This window comes from Orcinus orca, chromosome 15 (assembly GCF_937001465.1).
Source record: "Orcinus orca chromosome 15, mOrcOrc1.1, whole genome shotgun sequence".
Lineage (NCBI taxonomy): Eukaryota > Metazoa > Chordata > Mammalia > Artiodactyla > Delphinidae > Orcinus > Orcinus orca.
This window is the reverse complement of record NC_064573.1, coordinates 65,974,582-65,998,599: the sequence shown is the minus strand read 5'-3', so window position 1 is coordinate 65,998,599 and position 24,018 is coordinate 65,974,582. Positions and strand designations below refer to the sequence as shown.

The window sequence follows — 24,018 nt, the reverse complement described above, 5'->3', positions numbered from 1 at the left end:
AGACTTTTGTCCAAGCCTCATCTGTGTTGGGAATATTACAGAATCCTCTGGGAAGAGCCTAACTCCCAGGAATAGGGTCCTCCTTGCCCAGTTCTCAGAAGATTCCAGAATATAGTCCTGATACCATCTAGTGGCCATGTCCCTAAACAAATAATACCATCCAGACTTGAACCTGAGAAGTCAGGCTGGTTCACTCTGCCCTCGACCCAAGTGAGACGCTGTCCTCGGCCAGCAGGGCTGCCATGTTGCAGAGCCCTAGGCCAGGCCTTGGCAGAAGGCAGAAGAAACAGACCGTGAGCTGTCCTGGGGCAGAAGGATTGATGGCAGGGGTGCAGTGGACTTCAGCCCAACCTTAGAACCCATGCACAGAGAATGAGAGGAGCCTGAGGCTCAAGGTTAGGTGACATGCCTGAAGGTACACAGCAAGGATTTGCACATTTGCTCTGGGTTGGGTAAACAATGAGGCCATGCTTCTAACAGGCCCACCTCCTCCGAGGAACGGTTGGAGTTGAGGAGGACTGGGGGTGCTTCCTCTGGCTTATTCTCCATTCTGTTTGCATACATGGTCTTTCTCTCTGAGTCTCCTGGACCCATGGCGGGAGACTAACCCGAGCCTGGGGTTTGGATGGGGATGGGCCAGGCTCAGGGAACCTTCTTTCCCATGTCAGGTGAGGAGACCAAAGGAAAAAGTGATGCTATCTCCTCACCACCTACCCAAGCTGGACTGGTTCCTGGGATCCTGGAATCTTCTCTCCCTGCATTGAACAGAGGAAACACTGAGGCCCAGAGAAGGGCAGGGATCTGTGAGCCTTAACAGATCACATAGGGCAGAAGGTCCCCTAGAATCCTTGCCTCTCCTCACCTGGCAGTTATACACCTGTGAGGCCTCAGGTCCTTAATCACACTTTTCTCCTTCACAATAACTTGCCTTTTCCCACTATTCAACCTTCCTGGCCCCCCAAAACCCTTGACACAAGTCCCCACTACCTCTGAGGCTCTGCAATGGCCTCCTACTTGACTTGTGCTCCTAATCTCCACCCCTTCCCTCTGCACTCTGGAGAAGATCTGATTGCCTCTGCATGGACCCCCACTCCCCCTTGCCCCTGCCCTTTCTTTCTTTCCAGGCCCATCCCTCCCTCTGTCGCTTCATAGACCCTACTCGCTGGCCCAGGGTGGCAAGGCAGCATTTTAACAGGAGGAGGTTTGTTGTCAGATTCCAAATGAACCTGATTCTTACCAGCTGTGTGGCCTTGGATATGCTGCTTAACTTCTCTGGGCCTCTAGCTCCTCTTGTGTAATAATACTTGTTTCGAAATTTGGGGGTAAGGATTAAACTGCATAAAGCCCTTAGCACTGTGTGTGACACGTTAATAAACATTCAGTAAATATTAGCTGCCATTATTCGTATGCGTGTTATTATTAGTCGGAGGAATAACTGGAGAGGAGGTGAGGGGGCGGGGGAAGGTTAGGGCTATTAACATGAGAACCCTTGGGATGCTCAGAGCAAGCAGAGGAAGACATCAGAACATTTCTATTTATTTTATTCTTCCCAACAGGAATAAATATTTTTTATTTAGCACAGTTTGCTGTAGGCATCAAATACTATTAAATCCATGCTGGGTCCTAGCAGCATAAATGCAAACATCACCAACAGGGCTTCTAGGGTCTGTAAGTACCTTAATGTGATAAGCAGAGAAGATATTACTTGATATATTTTTGAAGCTGAAGTGCTTCCAAGTTTGGTAGTTCCAATTCTGTTATGTCTTGGGAACATTTTTAATAGCAAGAACATGAAGAAATAAACAGTGCTGGTTCCCTTACGTTAAAGTTTCAGGAACGTTTCCAGAAAAGACCATGAGAATGACCTCATTTCTGACAAAGGAAAAGTTGAACTCTCGCCTTTAGTCTGCCTCCTGAACCCAAGAAAAGAACAAAGGGGAATACAATCAGCACGTTGTCTTAATTGGAGCTGTTGGCTTCAATATCTTTTCATAATGATGGTGCTCTGTGACTTTTCAAAGGAGGTAGCAGCTCAAGCAGGAATTTTATTTTATTTTTATTGTAGTATAGTTGATTTACAATGTTGAGTTAATTTCTGCTGTACAGCAAAGTGATTCATTTATACATATATATTATTTTTCATATTCTTTTCCGTTATACTTTAGAACAGGGTATTGAATACAGTTCCCTGTGCTATATAGTAGGACCTTGTTGTTTATCTGTCCTATATATAATAGTTTGCATCTCAAGCAGGAATTTTTCAAAGTACACTGAGAGCTCTCAGTGCTAAGCCTGTTCCATATCCTCACAACAACCTTCTGAGGTAGGAATAAATCTTTGCATTTCAACAGGTGAGGAAATGGGGGCTTCTGTAGGTGAAACTGATGTCTGAATTCACATAGCTAGTGAGCAAGGGATCTTTGAATGCTCTCCAATCAGAGACCACCAGAAGCACACCCGTGGTTGAACAAGTTGAGTTTATTATTTGTTACAGCAAAGTGGGGGATGTGAACTATGAGGAATGATAGGGCATCTCAGTAACAGAGTCTTAGGAAGGACATTTAGGATTTGGGCTTGTGTGTGATAATTTGGGGGTGGGCTTAAGGAAGCAGTGTTTCCAATTAAGAAATGGGCAGAAGACCTAAATAGACATTTCTCCAAAGAAGACATACAGATGGCCAAGTAGCACATGAAAAGATGCTCCACATCGCTAATTATTAGAGAAATGCCAATCAAAACTACAATGAGGTATCACCTCACATCAGTTAGAATGGCCATCATTAAACAGTCTACAAATAATACATGCTGGGGAGGGTGTGCAGAAAAGGGAACCCTCCTACACTGTTGGTGGGAATGTAAGTTGGTGCAGCCACTATGGAAGACAGTTTGGAGGTTCCTCAAAAACTTAAAAATAGAGTTACCATATAATCCAGAAATCCCACTCCTGGGCATATATCTGGAAAAGACAAAAACTCTAATTGAAAAGATATATGCACCTCAGTGTTCATGGCAGCACTATTCACAATAGCCAAGACATGGAAGCAACCTAAATGTCCATCAACAGATGAATGGATAAAGATGTGATATATATATATATATACACAATAGAATATTACTCAGACATTAAAAAGAATGAAATATTGCCATTTGCAGAAACATGGATGGACCTAGAGATTATTATATTAAGTGAAGTAAGTCAGGCAGAGAAAGACAAATATTATATGCTATCACTTATACGTGGAATCCAAACAAATAATACAGATCAACTTAATGAAACTGAAAGACTTACAGACAAAGAAAATAAACTTATGGTTACCAAAGGGGAAAGGGGAGGGCGAGGGATAAATTAGGAGTATGGGATTAATAGATACACACGACTATATATAAAATAGATAGGGAATTCCCTGGCAGTCCAGTGGTTAGGACTCCGTGCTTTCACTGCCGAGGGCCCGGGTTTGATTCCTGGTTGAGGAACTAAGATCCCACAAGCCTCGCAGTGCAGCCAAAAAAATAAATAAATTCTAAAGATTTTTAAAATAAAATAAAATAAACAAAAAGGATTTACTGTATAGCACATGGAACTATATTCAATACCTTGTAATAACCTATAATGGAAAAGAATCTAAAAATAATTAATTTTAAAAAAAAGAATCTGAAACTGTACATTTGAAACTAACACAATATGGTAAATCAACTATAGTTAAATAAATAAGGAAGCTGGGTTTTATCTGGATCAGATGCTGTCTATGACGGGTACCTTGGTAAATCTTATCTAGAACGAGGGAAGACTAGACTGAGACTAAAGCCGTAATTGGTGAAGAAGCAGCAATCTCTATATGAGCTAGGTTAGGGAAATACTTGGTCATTTTTGTGCTTTGGACAATGCTCTTGCTTTGTCTGGTTCATACATGATTATGGCGAGGTCTTTATATTGTCCTGATCCATCAGAGTCACAGAGCAGCCTTGTCTGATGTTGATGTTCTGTGTTTTGTTTTTATGCTCAACAGGAGAACACCAAGGCCTTCCTGTAAGTGCCAGGCTAGCTCCTGGGTATCAGGGGCTGCTTTTCTGTTTCTCAGAGCCTGGACTCAAATCCAGGTTCATGTGACTAGAAACATCCCTGTGTCCACAGGAATTTGAAGAGAAGTCTGGCAGATGAGGAATTTCATCTATGAGTTTATTTCATCTACTACCTTCACCCCCTACTCAGACCCAACCCCTAAGACAGTCCCTGGGATAATTGCAGGTACTTAATAAATGCTTGTTGAATTCATGAAACAACGAAGATGGGTGTTAAGCACTCCAGAGAACAGGACTTCCCTGGTGGCACAGTGGTTAAGAATCTGCCTGCCAGTGCAGGGGACACGGGTTCGATCCCTGGTTGGGGAAGATCTCACATGCTGCGGAGCAATCAAGCCCGTGCACCACAACTACCGAACCTGCACTCTAGAGCCCACGAGCCACAACTACTGAAGCCTGTGCACCTGGATCCCGTGCTCCGCAGCAAAAGAAGCCATTGCATTAAGAAGCCCGTGCACCACAATGAAGGGTAGCCCCCGCTCATCCCAACTAGGGAAAGCCCACGTGCAGCGACAAAGACACAGCCAAAAATAAATTAAAAAAAAAGAAGAAGAACTCCAGAGAACAATGTCTGGGTGCAAATTGCAGCTCTTTCACCTATCAGTATGTCATCTGAAAACTGTTAATTAAAGGATAAAATTGCATAAACTTTTAAAAGTTTTCCTTTACCCATTTGTAAAGCAGAGGTAATGATCAAAACCATTTGCAGGGCTGCTGTGAGGATCAAATTAACCATTGTTTGGTGTGTGCTTAGGTACGCTCGGTAAATGTTAGCTATTAATATTTTCAAGCCAAGTAGCCCATTAGTTTTGTGATTGTATGTTTGATATTTCTCCTGCTAGGCATGAAAGCAAAGATCTTGTCTCGTTTCCTACTGCATCACCAGTGCTCAGCACATAAATTAATGTTTGATAGGTAAATAAGTAAATTGGCTAGAACCAAGGCACTCCCCTCATTCTGGGGGTAAATTTTAATTTTTATATCATTGTCCACTGAAATAAAAATGCACAATGTGAGAGCTGTTTCAGTTTTATTTGGGGACTTACTGATGACTATAGCCCAGGGGGAAACAGCCTCTTAGATAGCTTTGAGGAACTGCTCCAAAGAGGTGGGTGAGGTTGGTTTATATGTGATTTTGGAGAATGGGTATGAGCAATCAAGCACACATCTCAGTAGAAGGTTGCTGTGAGTCACGAGGAACACATATCTCAGTTAATGACATTAGTGTCTTTCTAGGTATGAAAATATGCAAGAAATTGGGCTCCTAAAATTTTCTCCTGAAAATATCTAACCATCTGAAGACCTGTTCTGCCAGTTTTCCCAGAACAGAGAGTGCCTCATTCCTGATCTTCGCCCCTGAACTCCTTTCATTGTGTGTTGAAGGTCAGAGACTACCGTGGCTAATGACTCAATCCTTGTAGAACCGGGTGTCAAGAGACCTTCTTTAGTTGGCATCTGAAACTTAAAGAAAAGTTGCAAAAATTATGTAAGGAACTTCCATATACCTTTCACCTAGATTCACCACTTGCTTACATTTTGCCTCATTTCCTTAAATCATGCTCTCAATTTTTATACACCTGAATTTTTTTCTGAATCATTTGAAATTAAGTTGGAGACATTGTGCCCTTTTACCCCTAAATACTTCAGTGAATATTTCCTAAGAACAAGGGTGTTCTCTTAACATAACCACAATAGAAATTTTAACATTGATACCCAACCCCTAAACCACGATCCATATCCAAATTTCATCCCTTCCAGGAGGCACATAATCTTTACTTGACCTATAACTGGTGATGTTAACTCTGATCATTTTGATTCACTTGTTCTGCGAGGTTACACCTCTGTGAAATTCCTATTTTCCCTTTGCAATCAATAAGTAATTTATGGGAGACCCTTTACTGTGTAACCATCCTGTTCCTCTAGCTTTATCGTCCATTACTGATTTTCTAACTCCGTCATATCTGCTAGTTGTCATTCTACTAAAAGGAAGAATTTCCCCTTCTCCCCCATTTATTAATCACTTCTTTATTTATATCAGTAAAGAGTCATTGGGTTATAATTTTATTCAGTTATATTCTGTTACTATCATTATGTATTTTGCTCAAATTGCCCAGATTTGGCCAGTGGGATCTCCTTCAAGTTAGCTCCTGTGTCCTATGACATATTCCCATCATTCTGATTCCCATCATCCTTACACTCTGTTCCAACAAAAATGTTCCAAGCACGTCTGGGGCTTTCCATGCCCGGACTTAGGCTTTTTGAAAAGCTGCTAAACGATCCCTGTGTTTTTCCGCTTCCTGCCAGCAGGCGGAACCTTAGAGCCCAGTATCTGGGGCTGAAGCACAGCGGCGGGGACCAACCTTTTCCGGTTGTGGCCGGAAGTCGCCGGAGAGCGGCGGCTCTGAGTCAGCTGACCAGCGTACGCGTAGGAGGAATCTGAAGTCCGGCCGGCCGGACTGACCCAGCTAAGGGGCTGGCTGGACGGCCGACGGACGGACAGGCTGGGGCGCCCTCGGCGGCATTAGCTGAGCAGAGGCAGGTACATGAGGGGTTGGGGCGGCAGGTGGGGGCCGTCCAGGTTGAGGGACGCGGGCGGGGACCGGGTTCCGCCTTCAGCAGGCCCACGGGCTGCGACATCTGAGCCCAGCAGCACAGAGACAACAAGTCCAGCCCTGGCCCGGGCCATTCGCCCCAGAAGGGAGGTCAGGCTTGTATTGTGGTCTTTCGTCCAGTGATTACAGTTTGGGGAAACTGAGGCCCCAAGTAGGGAAAAGGCCCCCACAAGCTCTCCTTTCCAGGCAGAGACTCACTCTAACTCTGACTTCCAGTCGAGGCCGCCTCTCTCATGCGGAGGTGCTTTTAATGAGTTTGCCCCGAGTGGAGAGGCCGAGGCCCGGAAGCGCGCTGAATAGAGTTGGGCTTGGGAGTAAGAGGCCCGACTCTGAGACTTCGTCGCCGACAGCCAGTTGTGCTTCATGGGCCAAATCCTTTCCCTGTGTCGGGCCTCAGTTTCCTCATTTGTGAAACAAGGCAGTGTATCTCTAAATATGGTTCTCACAGCCTCTGCTTTGAAATACCCTACGGTGCATACTTCACAGTGCAGGACTCAAATAAGACTCATTTAGAATCTGGGTCGGAACCAGGGAAACTATATTTTGAACATGCTCCTCGGGGGTCCTCTGCATACCGATGTTTGAAGCCCACTGATCTTAAGTGTTTTCTTGCTGTGAATTCTAGATATGCATTCTTTGCTTTGAGGCAGCTGGAACTCTTTGGGGGGTGAGGGGGGTGGCTGGCGAGAATGTTTAGCCCAGAAAAGAGAGCAATGGAAGGGAAAACAAAACAATCTCATCAAAAACAGAAAAGATTGTTATGGTGAAGAGGGCTTCCACTTCATCTTTGCGGTTGAAAGAGGCAGAAACTAGGATCAATAGGTGGATTCTACAGGAAGACAAAATTTTGATTTAATAGAAGAACTTAATGCTGGCCACAGGTGACCAGCAATGGAATGGATTGCCTCCAGAGTTAGTGAACTCCCTGTCAAAGGAGTTATTAGATGGAGGTCCTTTTCAACTTGAAAGTGTCTAATTCTGAGTAGTTACTTTGAGTCTTTCTGGTGCTGTCTTCTTTTTCTGCCCTCTTTTCTTGACATCTCCATCCCCCCAGCCTACATCTCTAGAAGTGAGGCCAGTGGGTTTGAACTTTTGTCATCTCTTCCTTGTCCTGTGTACCATCCTTCTTTTCAAGGACTTTGGAATGGCCCATCTGATAAGGGCTCCTTAAATGTTTGTTGAATGAATAACTAAGCAGGGTCCCCACCCCATCAGTTTGTAGCTTACTTTCTTAGAATAACTTGGAAATGAATCTGAAGACTTTGATGAGGAGAAGCCAGTGAACTCTTTGGACTCACAGAGCTGAAGAGTATGGGTTGGAAGGAGGCTGTTCAAGCCAGCCTCCCCCAGCTCCAGGACATGAATCCCTCGTTAATCCTCTCTCCCGCAGTTTGTTGTTATAGATGTTGTGTCTACTGAGAGAGTTTTTGCAATCTGTTGGCTAATTTCATCAACATTTAAAACCAATCCTGTGATGGACTTGACTTGCCAGTTCATCCTCACATGTAATCTGCAGATAATGCTTCTAGCATATCTTTAGTTTTCTAATTAAACATCAGAGCTCCTTATTTTGTGATTTACAAAACTCCAAGCAGATCACTGTTTAGAAACCTGTTAGAATGCTTACATTGCCCTATAGAACAGAGGTTCCATATTGACCCAATCCTGCTGGAATGCCAAAAAAAAGGTTGGGTTTGAGCCAAGGCTTCCTGCCTGTGTTTATCTTCCTCCCTTTTTTGTTTGTGTTTCCTAGGTTGTAAAAAAAGTTGTGAAATGCTTATTCAGATATTATCCAGGCGTTGAGTAAAATGATTGTAATTTAATGGTGTCTTTAAAACTTCTCAATCTGAAATTTTCCTCTTAAAAAAGTACCTAAATCAGCATTTTAGGAAAATCGAACCAAGTAAATAAGGTTTTATTGGAACACAGCCACACCCTTTAATTTACGTACTGTTTTTGGCAACAGAGTTGCCCCAAAGACCATACGGTCTGCAAAGTCTAAGGTATTTAATGTACAGTGCTTTTCAGAAAAAAAATTGCCAACCCCCTGACCTGCTCCATGTACTTTCTTTTTTACTTTTTATTTTGAAATAATTTTAGACTTCCAGAAATAATACACAAACTTCCTGTATACTCTTTACCCAGCTTTCCCTAATGTTAACATTTACATAACCATAATAACATTGTCTAATAAATTTAACGTAAATACAGTACTACTAACTAAGCTATAGGCTTTATTTAAGTTTTGCCATTTGTCCCACTAATGTCCTTTTTCTGTTCCAGGATCCAATCCAGTTTCCCGCATTGCATTTAGTATCAAGTCTCCTTAGTCTCTTAAATCTGAGACAGTTCCTCAGCCTTTTTTGTCTTTCATGACTAAACTTTTGAAGAGAACTGGCCAATTATTTTGTAGACTGTTGCTCAAATTTATTTTTTTGAGGTAGAATTCACATATCATAAAATTCACCATTTTAAAGTGTGAATGTTCACAAAGTTATGCAACCATCACCACTGTCTTAATTCCAGAACATTTTCATCTTCCGAAGAAGCCCTGTACATGTTAGCAGTTTCTCCCTAGTCTCCCCTCTTCCCATCCCCTGGCAACCACTAATCTGGAATCACATGTATGTGGCCTTTTATGTCTGGCTTCTTTCATTAAGTGTAATGTTTTTGGGGTTCATCCATGTCATAGCATGTGTCAGTACTTCAGTCCTTTTTATGGCTGAGTAATATTCCACTGTAGGGATATACTGTGTTTTGTTTATCCATTTGTCAGTTGATTGACATTTAAGTTGTTTCTGTCTTTTAGTTGTTATGACGTGCTGCTCTGAACATTCATGTACAAATTTTTGTTTGAACATATTTTCAGTTCTCTTAAATGTGTTTACGTAGGAGTGAACTTGCTGGGTCAATGGCAACTCTATTTTTAACTTTTTGCCTGCCGAACTGTTTTCCACAGCAGCTCACCATTTTACATTTTCTTTTAAAAAAAATTTATTTATTTTTGGCTGTGTTGGGTCTTTGTTGCAGAGCACTGGTTCTAGGTACGCGGGCTTCAGTAGTTGTGGCACACAGGCTTAATTGCTCCACGGCATGTGGGATCTTCCTGGACCAGGGATTGAACCCATGTCCCCTGCATTGGCAGGCGGATTCTTAACCACTGTGCCACCAGGGAAGTCCACCATTTTACATTTTCATTAGCAATAAATGAGGATTCCATTTTCTCCACACCCTCTTCAACATTTGTTATTGTCCTTTATTATTATTATTATTTTCCACTGTAGTGGGTGTGAAGTGGCATCTCATTGTAGTTTTATTTGCATTTCCCTAAGGCTAGATGGTGTTGAACAGCTTTTCACGTGCACGTTGGTCATTTCTTCTTTGGAGAAAATGTCTATTCAAATCCTTTGCCCTTTTGTAATTGAGTTACTTGTCATCATGTATAATTTTACATGTAAATATTCAGAGTTTGCAGATCCCCTGAAGCCCCTTGAAGTAATTCATTGAGAGCTGAACTGCAAAATCTGAGGCAGTGCCAGTAACTCCGTGACCTGATGGCAGTTGGATTTGGACATGTTGAAGTGCAGAGTGAGTTGTACGTCTGACCACTCAGAGGTTGGTTCAGCCCCAACCACTGCTGACCATGCAGAGCTGGGGCGGCCATGTCAAGTGAAAGGGGTAGTACAGCATCATCCCGGATGTGATAAGACCACTAGGAGATCCTGTAATTTGGGAGCTACTCTTGTGTTTGTCTGGTCACAGGCAGGGAGTCAAGGAGTCAGTGGTAGTTGGAAATGCTCAGGACTGGTGATGGCCTTGGGCAGCTGCCTGAGGTGGCAAAGCTACCAGTGCACCCACGCTTCTCTTGACCCCAGAGCATTTGGCTCTAACTAGACTATCTTGAAGACACACATAGTCAGACACACACACCCCAGTAATTCTAATTGTGAAAGTTATATGTGCTCATATTAGACATTTTGGAAAATACAGGAACTGCCCTAGAATTTTCTGCAGCAGCTGAATCATTTTACATTCCCACCAAAAGTGCACAAGGGTTCTGATTTTTCCACCTCCTCACCAACACTTGTTTTCTGTTTGTTTGTTTTTTAAATAGTAGCCATCCTAATGGGTATGAGATGGTATCTCATAGTTTTGATTTGCATTTCCCTAATAATTAGTGATGTTGAGCATCTTTTCATGTTGTTGGCCATTCGTATATGTTCTTTGGGGAAATGTCTATTCAAGTCCTTTGCCCGTTTTTGAATTGGATTGTTCATTTTTTTGTTGTTGAGTTTTAGGAGTTCTCTATGTATTCAGGATATTGATCCCTCTGATATATGATTGGCAGATATTTTCTCCCATTCTGTGAGTTGCCTTCTTACTCTGTTCATAGTGTCTTTTTTTTTTGGCTGCGAGGCTTGCAGGATCTCAGTTCCCCAATCAGGGATTGAACCCGGGTCACAGCAGTGAAAGTGCCAAATCCTAACCGCTAGACCACCAGGGAACTCCGCTGGTCTATCTTATAAATGCTCTCTTGATGGTCCTCCTTGGGACCTCTTATTGAAAGGAGAAGTGAGATCACATTGTTTTTGTCAAGTATATGGTGATGTTATTGAAACTCTTAGAAAGTTTTCTCCTTAGTTGGTTAAACCTTGTCGACCTTATTCATTTTCTTGATACTCTGCCTTTAGAGTATTTCAGAGGTCTTCAGCTCAGCCGCAAATAAAATTTGAATTAATAAGATTTTATAGAATCTGAATTTAATAAGAATTTACTGACTGTGTGAAAACAAAAGCAAAACTCTCACTTTGAAAATTTCTCTGATGACAAAGGAAGGACAGACACAATTACCCCTTTTGCAGGTGAGGACCCTGGCTTAGTTGAGTTGGCAGAGCTGAGCATCAGACTAGGTCCTCTGGCTCCAGTTTTGTCCTCTCACTGTATTATACTCGAAATTTACAGCCCTTAACTAGGATCTGTCCAGTCTGAAGAGCTTCCTTTAATACAGTATTTTATCCAGTTATATTGGTTTGAATTGAAATTGGCAAATTCCCATCATTTATTGACATACATTTATTGAACATGTACTCTGTGTCAGGCACTGTGCATGTGACTCCAGGAGGTGTCTAACTAGAGTGAGCAAGACAGTTCAGTGAATAATTAATCCTCTGTGTGAGTAGCATAATCTCTAATACAGGTCGGTACTAATTTGGGGAAACCTGAACTTTTTCTGGTTGCATATCCCCGATCTTTTTTTTTCATTTGTTTAAGAGTTTTGGACAATACTTAAGAAAAAATTACTCTGAAACAGTTATGTAACATTTCCAGTTCTGAAAAACATCACTGAAGAATGTCTTGTTCTTTTAGGACACTGATTTTCTACAACTTTAGTTGGCTACATTGACTCATCTTGAGTTGTACGCTTCTAAGCACTCCTGGGCATCAGAGCCATCAGCCCATGCACATTTATGAGGTGTTCTTGAGGTGTCTAGCCCTGTGCTGAGCAAGGCACCTGGAAGCTGGGTCTGGGCTTGAGAAGATAGACACACAGACAGATCACTGAGGTACTTAAGCACATTGGCTTAGGAATTGAAAACTTTGCCTCTGACTGGCTCTGTGACCATGGGCAAGTGACCTAACTACTCTGCGCCTTAATCTAACATCCCAGGGGATGCTGAAGATGGTAAGCAGTGTTTACCTCAAAGGCAGGTTGTAACGATTAAATGAGATGATTCATGTAAAGGGCTGAGCAGAGTGTTAGCTGATGTTATTTATAGTGATAATAGATACAACAAGTGCCTCCTGATTTTGACACTTTTGGGGAAAATCTGATTTTGCCCAGATCAAACTGTGTCCTGTTCTGGATTTCCTCATACACAGTTCTGATGTCTCACCTACAATGCCTTCAAGGAGCGATGCTCATTCAGAAAGGGAGGTTGTGACTCATTCATTCAGCAAGTTAACCAAATACCTGCTGATTGCATAGCTCCCTGGGGAGTATAAAGAAGCAGTTACACCTTCATTGTACTCTGTGAGACCTCACAGTGGAGGAGCAATTAACATTTCTTGAACACTTAACTATGTGCCAGGCACTGTGCTAGTCCCTTACTGTTTTACTCTTTAATCCCTACAACTATCTTGTGAGGAAGGTAATTGCCCCATTTTAACAGATGAGTAAAAAAAGTCTTGGAGAGAAAATAATGACTGAAGTCACAGAGTAAGCAGTGGAGCTGAGATTTGAACCCAGAGCCATTATATTCGTCTGTGCCATGATAATTTTTTTTAATTTAGTTAATTAATTAATTTATTTTTGGCTGCATTGGATCTTCATTGCTGCACGCGGCTCTCTCTAGTTGCGGCGAGCAGGGGCTACTCTTCATTGCGGTGCGCGTGCTCATTGCAGTGACTTCTGTTGTTGCCGAGCATGGGCTCTAGGCATGCAGGCTTCAGTAGTTGTGGCACGAGGGCTCAGTAGTTGTGGCTTGCGGGCTCTAGAGCGCAGCCTCAGTAGTTGTGGCACACAGGCTTAGTTGCTCCGCAGCACGTGGGATCTTCCCGGGCCAGGGATCAAACCTGTGTCCCCTCCATTGACCGGCGAATTCTTAACCACTGTGCCACCAGGGAAGTCCCTGTGCCATGATAATTTTTTTTTTTAATATTTATTTGTTTGCTTATTTTGGTTGCGCCAGGTCTTAGTTGCGGCAGGCGGGCTCCTTAGTTGCGGCTCCAAGATTCCTCATTTGTGGCTCCCCGGCTCCTTATTTGCGGCACATGGGCTCCTTAGTTGTGGCATGCAAACTCTTAGTTGCGGCACGCATGTAGGATCTAGTTCCCTGACCAGGGATCGAACGCAGGGCCCCTGCATTGGAAGCACAGTCTTATCCACTGTGCCACCAGGGAAGTCCCTGTGCCATGATAATTTTTAAGGACAAAAGTCCATAAAAGGTTAAGGAACATTTTAAGACAGTGATACAAGGAATGACAGAAGGCAGCCTCTTGGATGACCCTTGAAAGTTTGTGCTGGGGTAATCCGAATCCTACTTCACCCTTACTTATGAAACCTGGTAAACTTTAAGAAAAATCATTGAAGCTTAAAACAAAAGAAACAAAAACACTTTTGATTTAGAAATAATGGAAAATGGGACTTCCCTGGTGGTCCAGTTGTTGAGATTCCGCACTTCCACTGCAAGGGGCTCGGGTTCCATCCCTGGTGAGGAAGTAAGATCCTGTGTGCTGCGTGCTCACGCGCACACACGCACACGCACACACACACACACACACACACACACACACACACACACAAGAAAAAAGAAATAATGGAAGACAATGCGAAGAAGTAGGAACAGCTGAGCCTAGAATTCCCACTCAGATATGTGTTACGTTTGGAAATTGTTATCTCTAGGGCCTAGCATAGTGCATGGAACATAATGGATTTTAATAACTAATTAGCGAGTGAATTAGTGAATTTAAAATATCGTCCCAAACTGCCAAAATTACCCTATGTTTCTCATGCTACTTATGTGTTCTCTTTTGAAAACATACATATAATTGGCAAAGATGGGGGTAATAAGCACTCTTATGTATTTTTCATGGGACTAAAAATTGGCACATCCTTTTTGGAGGGTGTTTGATACAGAATTACAAATACAGATACCCTCTGACCCAGTAGTTCTACTTCTGGAATGTGTCCTAAAGATATAGTCTAGTACCATTGGTCTCCAAGGCAGGCAGCAGGATGACTAGGTTCCAGGGATGGGAGAGAGAGACTTCTCAGTCTATATCCTTTTGTACCTTTTGAATTGAGCCATGTGAATGTGTTACTTATTAAAAATATGACTCAATAAAATTTAAAAATGTGAAAATTTCTGAGAGAATTATTATACTAAGGTTCATCACACCTTAGTGTAGATTTCTTTAATCAGATTGCTTTCCTTTTTGTCCCCTACTGAGATCTGACGATCTGGGACCTTTAACATCGTCCCATATTTTTTCTGAATCTTAATAACATAGTACTTACTATGGAAAAAGTGGAAAGTACAGTTAAGTGTGAAAAAAAGCTTTAAAAATCTGCCCATGATTCCGTTATCCAAAGACCACTACAGTTAATATTTGGGCCCCTTCCAATTTTTTTCTGTATCTTTTAACCTGTTAATATCATACAGTATGTTCAATTTGGTATACAATTTTCTATCCTGCTATTTTCATTTAACATTATTTTATATAATTAAAATTCCCATATAGGCAAAATCCTTACAGAAGCATAATTTTTAGTGGCCTTGTAATCTGTCATGTGAATTTACTAGTTTACTTAGCAGGGGATGGGAACTGGATGGGGAGAGAAAGAGACATTGGAATCATGGAACCATTTGGACGGTTAGGCGGGTCTGGGTTAGGTGGTGCAGCAGGCAATGTGAGCCTGACAGGCAGGGGTTGAAGGCATGAGGATTTCCAGGCCTTTCTTCCTGCCTCAATTGCAGCCCTTGCTGCCCTACCACCCCCACATGTTCTCTGGGCTCCAGCCACACTGAACTTGGCAAATTGAGTTATCCACTTGTCCTGTGTGCTGTGTCTCTGTCCTCCCCAGCAAGCCCTGCCCTCAGGCACTCTGTACACACTACTGTCAGCACGCAGCACACTGGGCTGCCTTGTCGGTTTACTTACCTCTATCCCCCTTAGGCTGAAACCCTTTATATTTGTGTCTTGAATGCCTGGCAAATAGGGTCATTAATAAATCTTCGAAGGTAGGTGTGGGGTTAGTTGTACAGATAGAGAGATTAGAGGATACCAGAGAAAAAGACCAGTGCAGCCCTAAGGAAAAGAGGCCATTTGCTCAGCCTCTTCTGTCCTTCTGGACCTGAAAGGCTGTTCAGGTCCTTGGTCCTATACTTGAGGGCCAGGCCTCTGTGAGATATAGCCTAGGGATGGAAACTCCATTTAGACTCCAAAATTTTAGAGCCTGGGTTCTGTGTGTTCCAAGTTCCAATCAACTTACTCAGATTTCCTCCCACTCTAACCTTCTGTGAGTGTGATGTAGACATTCTCAGAATGCAAGTCCCATCTCTGCCTACTGTGATCAGTGAGCAGTGAAGACAGGCTGGGGCTCGCCACCGTTCCGGCAGAAAGCTTCTGTATGAACACGCATGTGCCCACAGGAACAAGACTTCTGCTGGGTCACCTCTCACATCATGCCAGTTATTTATCATCCAAATTTGTAATCTTCATAATTAGAATCACCATTTCCAGATGCCTCTATACACCCCGGTCCAGGAATTCTTAGAGCTGAAGGGGCAGAGAAGGCAGATTATGCATACCTGCGGTTCTCTAGAACCTGAGAACTGAACACAAGAATACTACAAAGAGATGTCCTCGTGAGATCACGTTCCCTGGTGATTCCTTGAGGAATATGCAAGTCTCATTTTCTCTCCCTTGCTCAGTTCCTGTGAGGTGGGCCAGGCTAGCTCTGGGAAGGTAATAGGAGTGTGGATGCTGGGTCAAGCAACTTCAGCTGCCAGGTTCTGTGTTCCTAAGGGATCATTAACTATCACAAATCTGCCAATCTGCCTTCGTTCCAGCACCAAATGTGCTGCCTTGGACATCTCAACTTTTTTTTTTTTTTTGCGGTACGCGGGCCTCTCACTGTTGTGGTCTCTCCCGTTGCGGAGCACAGGCTCCGGACGCGCAGGCTCAGTGGCCATGGCTTACGGGCCCAGCCACTCCGCGGCATGTGGGATCTTCCCAGACCGGGGCACGAACCCGTGTCCCCTGCATCGGCAGGTGGACTCTCAACCACTGCACCACCAGGGAAGCCCTGAACATCTCAACTTTAGGGATGTTTTCCAAAACAAGCTGTGAACTTGTTTTATAAATGATCAGCTTTGTCCCAGATGGACCAGGTGCTGGGTGGTCTGAGATCTCAGCAGACTTGTCCCCCACCCCCCAAGTTTATCTGACCTCTTCATAGTCCCTGTGGGCTATAGTTGGGGGTTGGGTATTCTGAAGGACAAGACCTATGGTTACTGTCCCTCCCAAACTCTGTGCTGTGCTGTATTGCTTTGTGCTTGGTAGAGTCTCCCCTTAACAGCTGATTTTCCAAAACTCTTCATCAGAGAATCTTCTGGAGTGGAAGGTGGGACACTTATTTAAAAATATAGATTCTTAGGCTGTAGCCAGTTACAGGTCCTATTTAAAACACCGAGGTGGTCTAGGAACCAGATCTCTGGGAGGGTGCCTTGTTTAGGAAAAACAGGCAAGTTTGATGGAGCTCCTTGTTAAGGATTCTTATAATTAGCTCCTATTCTAGACTCCAGGGGTTCAATGTGGTCTTGCTCTTTTTTACCCACTTCACCCCAGTTGGTAGCACCAGGCGTCAATTGTAGTTGGTACTAGAGATCCTTTGGTTTCACGCATAAATGGATGAGTGGTGAGTTTGCTTTGCACTCACTTCAAAGAACACAGAAGTTAAGAGCATTGCACTGTGAATTTGAGGGAAAACAAAGACCAGGTATTTAATTTTGTAAAGCTGCATGTTAAAGGGGTAACAGGTAAGAGTGAAAAGAGTGTTGATGTGTTGGAAAGTCTGAATTGGGCACAGAATTACATGTATGATGGCCTGGCCTTGGGTAAGTCCTCTAACATCCCTGGCCTGATGTCCTCTGTAAAATGGAGTGAGGGTCAGAAGTGGTAGTAGGTGTGAATGTGCTTTGAAAACTAGAAAGTGAATTCAGCTCAGGAGTGAAGAATGGTCAGGGTAGGGACAGGGGCACAGAACCAGCCACAAGAAGGCTACTGTGTGGTCAGGTCCAAATCTATAGGCCCTACGGGGAGCAGGAGAGCTTTTAACAGGATGGCAGCTCACATAGGCTCAGGGCCAGCTTCCTTTCTACTCTGTCCAGTTTCTGAGCCGACTAGGGCCCTCTGTTCTCTAGGGCAGTGTCCCAGTCCTACTGGGCCCATGAGGCTGTGTCCACATTTTGTTGTTCTGTAGGTGCTCAGTGGACAGTCCCCAGGGAAGGCTGCTCATTTCTGCCTTGCTGCCCTGGCGTGGTGAGGTTCCTGTGTGTGAGGGAAGGTAGGAGGTGAGGAGAGGAGGCTCCAGTGACAGGGCCCAGGATATGTAAAAGAGAGGTTATATGAGCAGCCGGCCTGGGAGTTGACCAAAACCAGTCACACATGCCTGCACCCACTCACTCAGAAAATATTTGCGTGCCTACTAGGATGAAGCTCTAGAGCTCGGGTAGGGACCATGTGGTCAGTCTGCTAAGAATTAGAATGAGAGTGATATGGTCTGCCTAGAGTTGGGACCTGCAGGCCTGTCCCAGTGCCTGGCCTGATGCATGACTGCTATTCCCTGCAAACTCTGAGTTGACCTATTACTGTCCCCTGGCCATTCCTACCCTGACACCTACCATGACCCTGATTGTCCCCTTAGGCCTGTGTGTAGGAAAATGCACTGTGCAGAGCCTTGTTGGGCCAGTGAGTGGAGAGGGCAGTGAACCAGGGTAAGTGCATGTATGTGCATCTCCCCTGCAGCAGTGGCCCCCTCCTACCTTGGTGGGTCCTCCAGGTCACTGTGTTATCGCATATGGCCACCTTAGCAGCCCTGTAGGAGGTATGACATTCTCATTTTTCAGGTGAGAAAAGATACTCAGGCCATTAAGGGATTTCCCAGAGCTACATGGCTAGTCAGTGGTGGAGCCAGGATTTCAATACAGAACCCTTCAGGATTGGGGAGAACTAGAACATCAGGGAAAAAAAGTTTTTAAATGTACTGTTATTCTTTTGTCTGATTTTAGAATTAATACAGGTAAAAATGTCAGCTTTATAAACAAGGAGGACCTCTGAGCCCCCAGAGATAGTACAGAGATAATCACTATTAATAGTTTGGTATGTTCTTCCACATTTTTTTTTTTTTTTTTTTTTTTTTTTTTTTTGTGGTACGCGGGCCTCTCACTGTTGTGGCCTCTCCCATTGCGGAGCACAGGCTCCGGACGTGCAGGCTCAGTGGCCATGGCTCACGGGCCCAGCCGCTCCACGGCATGTGGGATCTTCCTGGACCGGGGCACGAACCCGTGTCCCCTGCATTGGCAGGCGGACTCTCAACCACTGCGCCACCAGGGAAGCCCTTCCACATTTTTAAAGACATTTTCTAATATTTATATTCATTATTGTTGTAACAAATGTAATATTGTACATACATTTTACAGTTTACTTTTTCAAAAATGTTATTGTAAAAGTAATATCTATCTGCTTGTCATAAAACACTGAAACAGGATAGGAATATAAAATTCAAAGTTCCCCAGCCCTCCCAATCCCAAAAATAACTGTTGATAGTTTAGTGTGTGCCTTGTAGACATTTTCTTTGCAAAATATATACTCATTTGTGTACTTTATTCTCACCTAAATAAATTCATACACATACTGTTCTGCAACCTGACCTTTTTAAAAAGTATCTTTTATAATGGAAAATTTTCAAGCACACAAAAATAAACTGATGGAATGAACCTCCATTCATCATCCAGCTCCAACAACTATCAACTTCCTTGTTCTTGTTTCTTTTCTCTCTACTTTCACTTTTCCCCCTGGGGTATTTTAAAGCAGATCCCAAACATCTTATCATTCCTTCATAAATACTTAAGCATACATATATAACAGATGAAAAAATTTTAAATATGCCACTATCATACCCAGTAAATCTAACAGTAATTCTTTAATATAAACTAATACCCAGGCTAAATCAGTTTTTGTCATTCATCTCACAAATGTCTTTTCCAGTTGGATTGTGTGAATCTGGTTCCAGTGAGATCCACATACTGCCAGTGGTTGGTATGTCTCAAGTCTCAATTTGTAACTCCACACCCCACCCATGCTGTTTATTTTTTGGAGAATTTTGATTATTTGTCCCATAGAAAGTCCCACATTCTGGATTTGCTGATTGCGTCTTCCTGGAGTTGTTTAACACATGGATCTATGCCCATATTTTCTGTAACTGGATAATTTGTTTTAGAGACTTGATTAGAGCTATGTTTTAGGGTGAGGATGCTTTGTTGTTGTTGCTGTATGCTTCCAAATCATCATATCCGGGGACTGTCATTAAGATCCATCAGTGAACCTGACTTATGGTTGTCTTTCCACATCTATACACATAGTCCTTAATTTAAAAAAAAAATTATTATTTTTTAAAAGAAACGTGTCGGGTGCTTGAGCTGGAATGACAAAGAAAGGCCATAATGTGGCCCTCACAAGCAGGCTCCACCCTACGAAGACAAGACCAGATGTATATGGAGAGGATGAAGCACTGGATCATGGGGAAGGTCTTGGAACTGAGGCCAGCAAGGCACAGTGCTGCTGGCAGCCAGCTGCTCTTCTGGGACACTATGTAAAATGATGTAACTGAGTGAAAAAGTGGTGGTGAGCTGGCCTCCTCTCCCTGCTTATGTCACTGAGCTGCTGTCGTGGTGGGGGATGCTCATGAATCTAGAGTTCTGAGTCTGTTGTGTAGAGAGGCTTCTGGGTCTAAAAGGACTGTGGCTTTTTGGTCCTTATCTCCTGGTACTTTGGAAGCTGAAATCAGGGTGGTCTTCTGGTGCTCCATTGGTGAGTCCCAGACTTGTGGTGGGGCTGCCTGCTTAGGAGAGAGCGGGTGAGATGACCTGGTGCAGCCGCAGAGCTGGAAGGGGGCACCTGGAGACCATGGAGTCCAGTGCCTCAGTTTACAGATGAGAAAACTGTGGCCAGAGAGGAGAGAGGAGGTTTCCAAGACCAGCTAGCAAGCTGGAGGCTCAACTGTGACCAGCATCCAAGCCTCCGATTCTCTGACTGGTAGCCACCTAGCATTTCCCATTTGGAATCTCTGAGGTGGTGAGGGTGGCCAGATCAGGCTCTTGATAGATTCTTACTCTGCACCCAGAATTTCTGAGTATCTTTTGGTGGTGTTCTCGTGCTCGTTCTTGTTCAACTCCTGGTGGGTTCTTTGACCTGGAGGTGGTAGTGAACAGTGGTCTGTTTCAGTATTTGGTGACCAGCTTGGTCTGTGGTGGTACAATGGTGGTTTAACTACAAACTGTGTCACGAGTCCCAGCCTCAGCTCCACATTCATCAGTCAGCCGAGAGGTCTCGGGCTGCAGTTTCCTAAGGGATAAAAGCTCTTCCTTCATTATGTTTGTATTTATCTTTCACTTATGGTAGGTACTACTGGTTTTCTGTTTTCAGCAGTGATACAAGCCTCCTCTTAAATGTTGATAGATTTAGACAAAATCAGGTATGTAGTATTCTAACCTGGCAGAAGGGGAAATGCAAAAGATTGCAGTGTGGAAGACGTTGGACCAGATGACCTTTCTGGTCCTTCCTAGTTTCCTGGGAAGCTTTCATGGTTACAGGGTTTTCTTTGTATTCTGGCGTGCACTGGTCACGACTTTCTGGCCTGAGCAGACTCGATCGCCAACATAGAGGCCGTCCAAAGTTAGAAGACAGCCTGTGAACTTTCATTCTGATTGAGCATGTATTTATTTATCACCTGGGCAGTTATCCTGGGAGAATGGAAAGACAGTGAGACAGGGTCCTAGTTCCTGTGGAGAGCTGTTCCGTGGAGGCTGCTCTCTATTTGTGCGGTTCGTTATTTGTGTGGTCTATTCTGGGCCATGTTCATGGGAAGTTTCTGAGTCGTTTCTCTCTGGGCAGTGTCCCATGACTGTCATCCTCTGCAGCCTCTGGGAAGTCTACTCAGGGGTTCAGTCATAGTCTGAACTTCCAGACCTGAGAGAATATGGGGGTATTGGCATGGAGACTGGGGGGAGTGGCCTGCAGAAATGGGCAGTCATGGGCTCTCTGCCTTTCAGGATTTCCCTGGGGAGAATCTTCACTCAGAGCTTGCTGACAGCCAAGGATGGCAAGCAAAGGGCCCTCGGCCTCTGCATCTCCTGAGAACTCTAGTGCAGGGGGGCCCAGCGGCAGCAGCAATGGCGCTGGTGAGAGCGGAGGGCAGGACAGCACCTTCGAGTGCAACATCTGCCTGGACACAGCCAAGGACGCCGTCATCAGCCTGTGTGGCCACCTCTTCTGGTCAGTACCCCTTCCACTGCCCCAGAGGACACATGCCATGTTTAGAAAGCTTGTGGCCCTGGACAGCTTTGGAGCAGGTTTTCCACCCATTTGGGGTCCTGATACACTCAGGTACAAAGGCAGGAGACCTGGGTTCTCATCCCAGCTCTGCTGCTGATAAGCTGAGTGAACTTGGGCAGATCCTGTCCCCACCTTGGGCTCCCTATCCCCATTTCTAAAGTGACAATACTCACCATTTAGTGAGCACTACTCCATGCCACTTGCTGCGCTGAGCCAAGAGGCAGTTACAGCACGATGGTTCTGAGCAAGGACTTGGCTCCAGACTGCCTTGCTCTGAATCCTGACTCTGCTACTTCCCCCCTGGATAACCTTGGGCAAGGTGCTTCCACACATAGTGCTTCATTTTTTAGGGTTGTTTGGGAGCATTAAATGACTCAGGATATGTAAGAGACTTAGAAGAGCACGTAGCACATAGTAAATGTTACATGAGCTATGATCCTAATATTTGTTACCATATTTTATATATATCAAAATGAAGGGGCTGAGTCAGTGTCCATTCCACCTTTGATGGTTACAGAAGCCCCTTCTGGCTCTGAAAACCTGGGTGAATGTTGAGATTTTTTTTTTTTCCCTCTTGATTTTGAGTTGGACCTTGAAGGGCAAATTGGGGTAACTAGAGGGATGAGAATGCCAGCTAGGTGAGGTGAAGAGTGTGTGCCACCCCAAGGTAGGCAATTTCTAGGGACAGGCAAATGTGCTGCTGGGTTCATCTGAGACCTGAAGCTGCTGTATCCCTCTAACAGCACTCTGGATGGGTATTATGGGCTGGGGAGTATTAGGAAACAAGATTGTTAAAGGAGGATTGGGCCAGATTATCAAACCCAGATTTAACTGAGTAGAACATGGAGCTATTGAATATTTTTGAGCAGGGAAGTGGTGTGAAGAAAGGGTCATTTAAATAATATCTCAGGGAGTTTAAATTGGCAACAGTGAAAAAGATAAATTTATTGGTGAATGAGTAGAATGGGGCAGAGGTGTTTTTTTTTTTTCTGGAGGCTCTTGCCCTAATTTTGAAGTTTTGTGCAAAAACTGTTGTCATCAGGACTTTCCTGGTGGTCCAGTGGTTAAGACTCTGTGCTTCCATTGTAGGGGGCACGGGTTTGATCCCTGATCGGCGAAGTTCCACGTGCCGCGAGGTGCAGCCAAAAATAAACAAAAACTGTTGTCATCAGCCCTCTCCTAGAAATTGGAAATACTCTAGTTTTGTGATTGAGGTATCATAAAACCAGGATTTGAAAGAATGAAGAATTCAGTCAGGGTACCATTGGAAAGAACACAGGTTCTAAAATGAAAGAGGTGCTTCCAATCTGAGTGGTTTGTCCCTAAGCAAATCTACTTTCCTCTCTGAACCCCAGTTTCCTTATCTGTGAAACAGAGATAATTGCAGTTGCTCAAAGGTTAGTGTGATGACCATTATGTGACATTGACAAATGAAAAGCTATTTAGCCACAGCTCAGCACAGCACACAGTCATTGTTTAATGAGTGGGAGTAACTGTCATCATTGTTATAACCCGGAACTTTTCCCAGAGGAAAAGCACCCCCACTTCTCCCCCATAGCTTTTGAGGGAAGTTGCCACTGGAGAGCTGCCATTATTTGGAGTGACCTCTGCTCAGTTTAGAATGGAATTGCAAGGTTAATGTTGGCGGCAGGTGTCTGTTATGTCCAAGGAGATTGTGTGTCTGGATTGTGAGGCTAAACTGTGGTTCAGTAATTGGGAAAGGAATTAGCCTCTGAGTCCAAATTTTACTCAGGTTGAGAAGATACATTATGTGAGCGTCAGAAGCCATGTCTACATTTTCCACTGTCCCGGCATTTGGTAGGCGTGCAGTAGATATTTGTCAGTTGAATGGATGAATGTAGAGAGAAAGAAAAAATTTAAATCTGGAGTTAGAGTAACTTTTCCTTCAATTCTGTAGATGTCATTTTTTGCACCCAGTGCTGGGTGATAGAGGGACAGTAAAATGGAAGTCAGAAGACTTCTGTTTTAGTCCTGGTGCTGCAGGCAAGTCGTTTGATGTTTCTGAGTTTTGTTTCCTCATTTGTAAAATGCGAAACTGAGCAGCAATCTCTGTAGTGTAAGTCACTAAGCTGGAGGTAGCCCTTTCTGCCAAGCAGCTTTCCCATCTTTCTATTACCTAAAGATGTTTTTACGGTAGACTTGAACTTTTAAGCTGCTTCCTGCCAGCAGAGCTCTCAGGGCTGAGGAC

General features: G+C 43.8%; 1 protein-coding gene across 7 annotated transcripts in view; it reads left to right on the top strand.

Moving 5' to 3' along the window:
- The first annotated feature begins 6,460 nt into the window (after positions 1–6,460).
- The window catches only part of LOC101273335 (E3 ubiquitin-protein ligase RNF185), an 88,016-nt gene continuing 70,458 nt past the window's right edge, over positions 6,461–24,018 (top strand). For 2 of the 7 annotated variants that reach the window (XM_012538215.3, XM_033412889.2), the window contains exons 1-2: positions 6,461–6,619; positions 21,527–21,749. In XM_012538215.3, the coding sequence (XP_012393669.1) occupies positions 21,574–21,749 (176 nt within the window). In that variant the 5' untranslated portion in view covers positions 6,461–6,619; positions 21,527–21,573. The remainder of the gene's footprint in view (positions 6,620–21,526; positions 21,750–24,018) is intronic. The other 5 variants (XM_033412886.2, XM_033412884.2, XM_033412891.2 and 2 more) reach the window with 4 other exon arrangements.